General features: G+C 29.6%; 1 protein-coding gene and 1 long non-coding RNA gene across 9 annotated transcripts; one reads left to right on the top strand and one right to left on the bottom strand.

Moving 5' to 3' along the window:
- Nucleotides 1–3,373: 3,373 nt before the first annotated feature.
- Nucleotides 3,374–5,055, bottom strand: LOC145034009 (putative receptor-like protein kinase At1g80640). Its single transcript, XM_078982454.1, has 3 exons — nt 4,662–5,055; nt 4,333–4,586; nt 3,374–4,247 (listed from the first exon to the last, which is right to left on the bottom strand). The coding sequence occupies exons 1-3, from the start codon at nt 4,750–4,752 to the stop codon at nt 4,191–4,193; spliced, it is 402 nt and encodes a 133-aa protein (XP_078838580.1). The 5' UTR covers nt 4,753–5,055; the 3' UTR covers nt 3,374–4,190.
- Nucleotides 5,056–6,121: 1,066 nt separating this feature from the next.
- Nucleotides 6,122–10,038, top strand: LOC145037405 (uncharacterized). 8 transcript variants are annotated; one of them, XR_013678824.1, is made up of 6 exons: nt 6,122–6,696; nt 7,009–7,142; nt 7,366–7,426; nt 7,545–7,618; nt 7,821–9,083; nt 9,377–10,038. It is a non-coding gene; the product is annotated as an uncharacterized LOC145037405 (long non-coding RNA). The 8 variants fall into 8 exon arrangements; XR_013678825.1 differs by having other exon boundaries at nt 6,134–6,320; nt 6,413–6,696; nt 7,821–10,038; XR_013678822.1 differs by having other exon boundaries at nt 6,135–6,696; nt 7,821–7,858; nt 8,988–10,038.
- The last annotated feature ends 1,516 nt before the right edge of the window (nt 10,039–11,554 follow it).

Genomic DNA, 11,554 nt, shown 5'->3' with positions numbered 1-11,554 from the left:
ACGCTCCAAAAAAAATGGTAATTTGAATTTCAAAACTATAGTAATTGTTATGTACTATCACAAATCTTGAAAACAAATATGTTAAGAGTGGGTTAGGGGAAGAAGAATGTTACACTTGAGGTATATTTTGATCAATTATAATTTCTTATGAAAATACTAATATTTTATTCATTTTACTTTTCCAGTACGATAAAGAATGAATACAAAAAAGGAATTGACAAATGTTAGAAGATAGTTTTTTTTTTTCAACTTTTTCAATAAAAAACCATTATTAACCATGAAACACATGAATCAATCTTTTTTTTCAACTTTTAGTGTTTAGTTTTTATTAATAAAAAACTGAAAAACATAGAAATTAATAATTTTTTATTCTTTTTTCAATGATATAAAATTCGATAAAAAAATTACTTTTTTCTGTCAAATTCACAGTATGAATCTGTGCAGATTCACAGTGTGAATCCGAAAAAATATATAATTTATTTTTTAGCATTCACAATGAGAAGTTATGAACTTAGATATATATATATATATATATATATATATATATATATATATATATATATATATATAATAATAATAATAATAATAATAATAATAATACTAATAATAATAATAATAAGCTTTAAAACTTGAAAAGATATTTGGTTCCTTGGAGAACCATTTATAATGGTTCTATATATATATATATATATATATATATATATATATATATATATATATATATATATATATATATATAGGATTAGGTTATTTTGTTTCTACTAACTATTGTGTGCCAGAATGCACGGATCTGGACCATTGGATGGAATAGAATCAAAAGTCATGATCTAACGGTCTATGATATTACAATATGGTAACATGTACCATATAAACACACAAATTTAAGTATAAGGGCATTTTAGTCAATTGAGACAAAATTAAAAAAGAAAAAATCGAGATTTATGGGATAATTAATGATTTTGATTTAAAAAATCTGATTGTTTTTCAAATTAATTCAATTTCAAACGTAATTTGTAAACATAAACCAATTTCATTCTATCAAAATGTTATTTGGTTAGAATGATACTATGTAATTCTATTAAAATGGTAGACAACTATGAACATAATATTATAAACACATATTATCAAGACCAATAAACTTTAATGAATACAAATTTTATATAAGATGGAATTTAAACGTTTTAGAATAAGTAATTATATTCATTCTTAAGGAATACAACTATTAGCATAAACTACATTCAATCTGAAATCTCTTGCAAAAAAATTATCAGCATTCTTGAAAGAATGCTCATTCACTTTCTTGTTTCGTTTCTAGATGTCTTGTGTATGTTTGATCTCTAAGCAACATCAAAATATGCTAGCATTCTATGAGATTAATATTTTGTGAGATTGGCATTCTGTGAGAATTGTATTTCATCAGAATGATTTTATACAAGGAGCCTTTCCCATCAGGTCTTCAAGCCATTCTTCAAGTCATTTCTATCACAAATTTATTACCAAATATTTTGTAGTGATACACTTGTAACAACTACACATTAAACATATAACTAATTAACTACAATTATACCAGAATACATCAATAATATTCTTACAGAATAAACTATTTTTGCAGAATAGTTTTGAATATTCTTAAAGAATTTGTATTTTCAAGAATATACCCAACAAAAAAAATATTTGAAATATAAATACGGGAAAAGATCATGTTAACACAAAGATGTATTTTGAATGAATAACTATAAAGATGTATTTTATATCAGATGTGTACACACATATATAATTGACATAAAAACTCAGGCTTACCTACTAGTATAATCTGCTTTTGAGACAATCTCCCAGGCCTTTAAACTAGAAAATGAAGAGGGGGAATCAAGGACATAAATTTGAACTTAATAGCAGCTTAAAGTATAATGAAATAAAAAAAATTATGAAAAGGTAAACATGGTCTCAAGAAGAGATCCTATCAAACATCTCCTGTAGATTTTTTATCATCTAAGTTGTATGCCCATTTAAAAATAAAATGCAACTATACTGAACTTGAATTAAGAAATCGAGTGCAGACAATCTATAATATACTAAATTTGAATTAAAGTAAAAGAGTGATGAAGAGTCAATGGAAATGGACAAAAAATTTCATTCAACCATTTTAGCGAACAGTTGGTGGGCAAGATTTGATACACAAAGAATGAAGGAAAAAAACTAGAAATACCAATAATCTATCAGAATGAGAAAAATGTATGGACTGTAATCGATGCTCTTTCAAAATTGATAGGTTAGATGAAGCTTACATGTTGCAAAATTGATAGGTTAGAATTTGGTTGTTGTTGGATTAAGAATTAGAAATTGCACCACATCACAAAAAATCTGTATGTGATTCATGAAACATCTGAAAGTGGGGAGGATGTGCATCTTACAGGGGATGGACCATTCATCGACCTTGCGGTCATTCTCAACCGTGGGCCCCCTTCTCGATCAGATGAGGATCGAAGTCCTTTTCCCCCAATGAGTCAACCTTATGCTTTCCTTCGTGTATCTTTCAAATCCACACCTTGATTCCAATTCACATCGTCGACATCGTCAATAAGAAAATGGGAGGATGCAGAAATAGAATACACATGATATGAAAGGCTAGGGTTAAATAGTCGATCAAATAGATTTTTATGGTAATTTTCATGAATTATGGGATTTTATTTTAATTAACATGCTAAAGTTACATAATTACCTTATTACAATTTTTAATTATTTAATTATTCCTAAATTCATGTTGGTGTATTCATGCACACAATAGGTGCTAGAAACATTTGAACATATATATATATATATATATATATATATATATATATATATATATATATATATATATATATATATATATATATATATAGGGAAAGGATCAAATGAGAACACCTAAAAGGTTGAGAACGCGAGAACAATTCTGGACCAATCAATATATAATGGCATATTATTAATTGTATATTTTAATTAAATTAAAATAAAATAAAATTCAATCAAATTCTCTTAAATTTAGGAGCAGTTACCAAAAAAGAAATAAATATTCAATTTTTTATTTTTATTATTAATGGAATATAAAAAACATTTTTACCAAAATTTTTCTTAAAACTAAAAAAAAAAATTAAGAAAATCAATTTTTTCTTCTAATTTCACGTTTTTTTTTTTTCAAAAAAATGAATAGAAATCGAACCCTAAATTAATACATTTGTATTCACAAATGATTTTTTTTCAAAAAACCCGACACTTCTCCAATCACAAATGAATACACATCAATTTATAAGTAATCCAATTCCTTTTTTTTAATCGACTGAAAAATAAAAAGAGTGTAAAAATTATCATTTCTTCATAAAAAGAATGCCTCTAATCATAAATAAATACATTCATTAACACATGATTACACTGCTATTCACAAATGAATACACTGCTATTAAAAAATGAGTTCCCTATTATTCACAAATGAATAAATGAATACATCTAATCATATATAAATATATTCATTTACACATGACTGCACTTCTATGCACAAATGAATACATTGCTATTCATAAATAAATACACATTTTAACATTAATATAGAACACAATACAATTTTTCATTCTCCTTTAGCTCAGCTTTACCATTTGGTTTCCCATCAACTTTAGGAATAACTTTGATGTTAAGATCAACCACGGAGCTAGAAGCTTCAACAATTCAAGCATAAGACTTTTTGCTAACATCATTGACAATAGTAATCATTGGGATGTTTTTTATTTGGAATCATTATCAACAATCATCGGCTCATTATCCCATTTAAGATCCGAAAAACTAACTCCCTGGTTCATTTTCAAATCAGTCCCAGTATCTGATCCCATCTTCACATCATCATTTAAACCCTCATTCATTACTTCATCATTACCACTACCAGAATGCTTCAAAATCTTCATAGGAATAAGAATTGTAACATGAGATGCTTCATGAACAGGGGACGTACCAGGAATCTTACCCAAAATACCCTTAGCATGAATCCGATTAAGATGGCGATCCCAGTTTTGACTTTCTATGGTTTGACAATTCAAATCGAAAATCAATTCTGATTCCTTCTTTGAATATGAAACTCAATTTTTAAAACACCGAATTTGATTTGGAATTGAGTTTCTAAAGATCCATTATGCATCAGTTCATAAACAAGAAGCTTGGTTTCATCATGAACACAATATCCCAATAAGGTGATGAATTTTACTCAATAGATCAACCTCCGTCTGCAAAAAAGAAAACCCTAATCACAAAATTACAAGAATTAAAAGATTAATTAAAGTCTGAATCTTTAAGATAATGATAATTAACCTGGAATTCTTTAATGGCGTCTTGACTAATACCATCTAATCCTTTAACTGCTACATGTAAATTATCATCAAGTCGAGCTTTATACACGCATCCAAATCCACCTACGCCTAATATCTCGCTTTCACCGAAGTTATTTGTTGTTGATTCTAACACGTTATAATCCATAACAACCACTGATCCCTTTTCGATTTTGGTTTTGAAAACACCATTAGTTCTTCTAACAAATGAACTCAATGGAAGCCCTCTCAAAGAATCTTGAAATTAAAACAACAAATCTGTTTAGAATCTGTAGAAATTGTCAAAACCTATTAAGTTTTACATCGTCTTACCTAATTTTGTGGTACCGATTTTCCCAGATTTGTGTATATTCTTTCTTTGGCATATCCACAAACACATGATGGACACTATGATGATTGCCATCACAGACGAAACTGTGATGAGCCCAATAAGAACCTTTCGACTTGAACTGTGTTGGTACTTAGTGATATCGATTTCAGTTCCTGATTCCGATGAAAGTAAAGATGTTAGAGGTAGATAGCAATAACCCAGATGTGAATGATGGAAGGTGATATATACCTGAAGTGAAGTCGGCCATTGATGTTGGAATTGAAGGAATGAGAGGCGCAGCAGGCGAAGTTCGCTTTGTGGAATGTTTCTCTGGCGGCTCCTCCTCCGACTACCGGCGCGATTCAATGGAGAGAGAGAGAGAGAGAGAGAGAGAGAGAGAGAGAGATAGAGAGAGAGAGAGATCGTTTAAAATGTTTCTCTGCTGATTCTATGGCCTCCTTCGGCTCTGATATGTTCTATGAGATGAGGCAGTGAGATGACTAATTCTATGAGATTAGGTCAACCAAATAAAGAGACATAGAGTAATTATAGGAGTTTACAAAATTAGGGTAATGTTTATTTACCTTAATAGCCTTTATAATTTTTTTAATTTAAAATTTAAAATTTAAATTTATTAATAGTTAGAAAAATAACAATTAATTATAGCCACACATCTTAAAACATAGATGGTCCAGATTTGTTATCGCGTCCTCAACCTTTTAGGTGTTCTCATTTGATCCTACTCCTATATATATATATATATATATATATATATATAGTGATTACTTATGTAACATGATGTTGAAGTTACCGGGATGTATAAGGTTGCAAAATCAAATTAGCCTCAACAAGATACTTACTTTGAAGGTATTCATTGTGTTTCAAAGATGTTATTTGTCTCTAAACCAATGGAATGTGTTTTGTATGTAGTTAAATATGACAACATGAATTTCAAACAATTATTTAGACTTTCAGAAAAGGCCAGATATGACGATGAAGAATTGAGAATCTAAAGAAGAATTACCTACAAGCGTCGACTTGGTGATAAAGTTCTTAAAGAAAAAATTTTATTTGAAATAAAATTGTGCTTAGATGTGAGATTATTTTTCGATATGCCAAAAGAAGGTTATAGAGTTATACACGCGCGCACACACACAAATATATATATATATATATATATATATATATATATATATATATATATATATATATATATATATATATATATATATATATATATATATATATATATATTCTTAAAAGGGTTGGGGACACATGAACGTATTGTAATTTGGAATTTGGCCATAGCTTTCTGCCGATTTACCACAATTGCCACTCCCTTTTTTGAATTTTACGCTTACTTCCTTTAGCATTTTTACTATTCTTTTTGACCTTCAGATTTTGGGCACACGTATTTTAAAAGTTTACATTTTGGTCCCTACAATACATGTGGTTTACGTCTACTTCCTCCACCATTTTTCTCATCCAATCATCTGCTTCACCACCATACATATGGATTAAATCCATTATCCACTGGCTCTCTCCCTCGAAACCCTTCAGTTCCCATCCGGATCTGTTACGTTGCAAATAGTGAAGACGGTGGTTCTTTGGAGCAGGGCGTCGACAGCGTCACCGGTTTCCTGTTTGCTTATTGTTTCCATGTTTCGTCTACTGCTTCTCTTATCAGTTTCCATTTTTTCTCTAGGAATCAATTTAATATTCGTTTTCAATTATTCATTTATTTCTTTTCTAGCTTTCAAAAAATTAGCGGCTTTTTCAAGGAGTTGCCTCCGATGTTGTTGGTATGTCTGTGTTTCTTTGTGTCGCATTCACTCACATAAGGAATCAATAATGGTTGAGGTAGAGGTTAAGTGTTGCAACAAGTGAAGCGGCTCAACATCGACATTGCTGGTCCCCTAAGAGTGTAATTGCGGCGTTCCACGAGGTGGCTGCTGAAATGTGATTTCTACTTATTTCTTCCCCAAATAGCTATGCTCCATCTTGAAAAGTTGAAATGGGTTTAATACACATCTCTAGGTGTTTCAATTTCTAAACTATTACATCTAATTTACTTAATCTTTCAATTTATTATTGTTATCAACAATCGATTAGTTGATTGCATATCTTAGTTAATCAAGTTGTTTTTAAGCAAGGAAAATATATTCTGAGACGTGAGAATCCATTTTTTGATTATCGTATTGCTATGTCTCTCATCATCTTTTTCATATTTCTATTTAAATTCGACCACATGTATGACATCTGTTATCTCCCTCAATAAGAACTTCCCGTTTAATCTTTCACCTGCAAAAACCATCATTTCTTTACATGGATTTTGATTCATATTTGTAGGTGTTTGACGGGATGAGAAATCAGGAACAACTATGTGTGTTCATGATTATTAGACAAATTTGAAGAAATGGAGGAAGCTCACCGGGTGTTCGATAAAATGCCTATTTGAAATCTGGGTTTGAAATCAATAAATGGTAAAGTATTCTTATCAATTTCAGCCATATTTCTCCACTAACTAAAATTTTTCATCCATTTGCAAATTTAGCTTTCAAAGTTTGCATTCTCTTATCATAACATGTTTGTTTATTTGAATTTTAAGAATTTAAGGAGTTTAATTTTGTTTGCTTGAAGATACCCATTGGAAAAGAATGTTGTTTGTATCCTCATAATCGTATTTATATCACTACTTTGTTTCAGATTGTTGGTGGAAATGAACATACATTGTGTACCAAATTAGCATTTTCACATGAGTTCCATGGTACATTTTCTAAAACTGAATAGAAACTATTAGATATATTATATTTTGGTCAGCTTTACTTTTAGGTTTTATGTCATAAACTGACTCTAAACTTGGTTACCAACTTTTGCATAAATAGATAATATAACAAAAGTAGTTGGCCTTGTGACCATGATCTCCATGACACGGATGTACAACTGCTCGAGTCTCCAGGTAAGAACCAAGGAAACCATGTGATATTAATTTTTAGTTTTTCTTGGACATTATTTCTTTTTTGTAACTTCCAAATTTGTATTGTTTGAAAGAGTTTTTCTTTTTAGATGTTGAATGCACACTTATGCATCAACTTCACTAGAACTATGAACGACAATGAAGTTCCATAATTTTTAGCCTATTTTTCTTTTCTTTTTACAAGGTTTTAATACTACCACATGGATATGCTGCAACATGCTAGTACGTTTTTTTTTCTATGGAATGTATTCAGAGAGCTCTGACAAGGAAGAACATGATGCTTTCCATTCTTCCTATTTCAACATTGTACCTTCAAAATTTTGATCAATACTCATACCATTGTCATTAAATACAAAATTAGTTTCAATGCTATAATTCAATAGATCTTTAAAAGTATAAATACACTAATAAGAAGAAAATTGGAAGTATAATGTCATAATTAATATATTTTTAAATTATAATTTGTTAACACACCGCCATTTTTAAATTGAAACCGTGTTATCAGTGAAAAGTGACAAAATAGAAATTTATGAATATTTAAGCAAACTTGATCCACCCCGGCGCCAAAGGCGCATGTAATTCCTACTAGTTATTATCAAGGGTGAAAGTTAATGGTCACCACAAATATCACATGGGGGGGGGGGGGGGGGGGGAGGAGAAGGAGGAGAGAAAACAGATAAAGAGTTTTTTATTTTATTTTATTATTTTTTATTTTGTTTAGTTTATATGTTGTAATAATAATTGGTTTGGGGTAATTTATGTGTTTGGTACTTAACTTATTTATTTATTTATTTATTTATTTTTTAAATTGGAGGATCTTTATGGTACATTATTCTTCCACTTGTAGTCTCTAACATGCATTAAATGACCTTTATACGATTATTATTTATTTAAACTTTTCTTTTATCATTAGTATATTTATATTATTATTATTTAATATATAAAAATTAATATTACCTAAAACCCCATTACCCCACACTTTTATCTTGAAGACCTCTCACCTCCTTACCATCTCTTGTCTGAAAAGCCCACGACCTCTTCCCCCCCCCCCCCCCCCCCCCCCCCCCCCCCCCGAAACCTTAATAACCTCAAACTGACATCCAAGTTTTCTTCGTTGGAAAGGCTACCACTTCTCGTCCATCAGTCCTTCTCCCTGCAAAATCGAACCCTATCCGACATCCAATTCTTCTTGTCGACATGTAACTGTAAGACTAGATATCGACAAATATATTATCATTTCTTCTTGCCAAACATGCGACTATTGGACTTGATTTTAGTGGAGGTATTAATCTTCTCCTTTTCCTCTGTTTTCTAATTAATTTACCACCACAATGCTGCTGCCTACAACAAGATCTCTCTCCTCTCGCGTTCACTATCAAATCAAGGGTAAACCTTTCAGGTCCCCTTACCAAATCCAATGGCTGGGCGGTTCGGGGTATTATACAATGTATGTGATTTTCAGTGTTTTGTTCATTTGTTTATCCTCATAACATATTGATAATCAAGGTTGTTATTTCATTTTTTACTCTACTAGTCAATGGGTGTTCCTATATTCTTTAATTTCTTACCTAAACCCTTGTCCATTCATGATAGGTGCATTTTATGCACCTATTTTGCATGATTATTTTCGTTCTTTCATAGCATTCTACTTCACAATTCTTGTATTTAGTTAATTATTTGGGTAACTGCATATTTCATTAAGAATACCTGGTACTTCACCATTTTTGATTTATATTGTAGGCATTATGGTACATGGAGCTTGGATGCTTGGAGCTTTGGAGCATGAAGAGAAGATGAGCCGGTCATTCCATGGAGGAAAGCATGAAGAGATAACCTAAGTCATTGTTGCATTGTCATCATAACAAAGGGCTACGTTTGAAACGCGGTTCTTGTCATACCAACACGGGTCGTGTTTGTCCTTTATCATCTTATAGTTAAGCAACATGACTCATGGTGAAGCTAGACTGAAAATGGAGCCAACATTGAATACTTGTTGGAGTTTTAGCAAAAAGCATGGGTCATGCCAAAAACACATGGTCAAGACAAATGGCCATGCCAAAAATACATGGGAAAAAGGCATGGTCATGCTAAAAAAGTATGGCCTTATGGCATGCACGTGAACATTAACTAAAATAGGTGAATACATCATTTTTAGAAGAGATGGTTTCTGGAGCAACTAAGGGGATCTTGGGTGATTTTGGGATAATTTTAGGAGCTTTTGAGAAGGCCTAATCATTGCAAACACTTTTGATTTCATTTTTGTAAGCATTAAACATTCCAACTCAATCTTTATACTTGTTTGATTTGTTCTTAGCCATGTGTGGCAAAGAAACCCTAGTTTCTAGTTCTTGTTCAAAACATGTTCATTGCTTGACTTTAAGCATGTGATTTGATGTTTGATTTGTGATTCTCTTCTAGTGATTATGTTTTTGTTTATACTAGAATCCTTAAAATTGATTTGTGTTTGATTTGCCACTTTCATGAATTAAATTTTTGTTTAGTTAATTAAAGATATATTTAAATGATATTACTCTTACGTACATTCATATAAACAAAAATTTAGTATATACTAGAAAAGTTTTGATCCAAATATGATGTTTTCTAGTTTGGAATACTAACTTTGACGAAAATTATAAATCCAACAACAGCAAAATCCTAAATCATAGTCTCATTTTAACTATCAACTCTCTCAAAACTACTATTTATTGATGTATTGTACAATCTGTTTAATATGACATGTTTTTGAAAAAAAAATGTTCATCGATGGAAAACTATTAATCGTCATCTTCATAGTGAATGTCCAACCTACGATCACACTACTAAGAACTATATCTACTAAGAACTATATCACTAACGTTGACCATACAATAAACATAAGACAGAAAACCCTAAACCGTAAAGGAAATTATTTTCCAAAATACCATACAAGTATTTACAACTATTAAAAATATATTTAAATGGTAAATGACAATTTTGATAAATTGTGTGTTTTTTTGTAATGTTATTTTTCGAAAAAGAAAGCAATTGTAGAAAGAAATTATTCACTGATACAAAACTAAATGGGAAAACAAAATTATTCATCTCTTCTCGCCAGCCGCCCGTCGCACTGCGCGGATATATATATATATATATATATATATATATATATATATATATATATATATATATATATATATATATATATATATATATATATACACGAACATTTTTCCAACTAAAAAACATAAAAAAATGAAAACAATAAAATGTATTCGTGGTCCATCTACACAGCAGGAAAGACAAAGACAAGAGAAACCCCCAAAGCAAAAGACAAATTGTTTATTCCCCATACCAACTAAGAACTTGCTTTCCATATAAACATTTTGATAATATATATTAAAATTTGGTTAATATTCGCAGTCGCATAAAATAAAATTGAATACTTAAATCTTTTATATATACGTATCGTAAATAATAAGATATTGGCTATAATAACGATTCTTACAGAACATTTATAAATCATTTTTTAATTATTTTGTTACTTATTATAAAATATATATCTATAATAAGAATTATATAATTCATTAGCATCTATCCGTGATTTGTATTTAAATAAACTGGTTTTTAATTTAGTATTGCAATTTAACATCATAATTGCTTAGTTTAGAAATTACATATATATTGATTTAATTTATTTATTTATTTTTTTTTATTATTATTATTTTTTTTTAAATTTGGATCATGTATGAACTATTGTTTGTAAGTTTAGGTAATGTAATTTTTCCTAGTAACTAACTAAAATCAATTATTTGGAAAAAGATGAATTATAATAAAATCTAATTTTATCATTTTTTTAATAATTTGACTACTCAATTATTTTTCTAATATTAAATTTTTTTAACTATTTTGAGATATAGTATTTGAATGTATTTTTAAGTT

The sequence above is a fragment of the Lactuca saligna genome, chromosome 3, assembly GCF_052625555.1.
Source record: "Lactuca saligna cultivar CGN05327 chromosome 3, ASM5262555v1, whole genome shotgun sequence".
In the NCBI taxonomy this organism is placed as follows: Eukaryota; Viridiplantae; Streptophyta; class Magnoliopsida; order Asterales; family Asteraceae; genus Lactuca; species Lactuca saligna.
This window is presented reverse-complemented; position numbering and strand designations above follow the sequence as displayed.

What these genes read in the sequence shown, in the direction of transcription:
- LOC145034009 (XM_078982454.1), bottom strand. Translation starts at nt 4,752, where the DNA reads ATGGCAATCATCATAGTGTCCATCATGTGTTTGTGGATATGCCAAAGA. An exon ending in AATCGGTACCACAAAATTAG is followed by an intron (nt 4,587 to 4,661) that starts GTAAGACGATGT and finishes TTTAATTTCAAG; the next exon opens with ATTCTTTGAGAGGGCTTCCA. An exon ending in ACGCCATTAAAGAATTCCAG is followed by an intron (nt 4,248 to 4,332) that starts GTTAATTATCAT and finishes TCTTTTTTGCAG; the next exon opens with ACGGAGGTTGATCTATTGAG.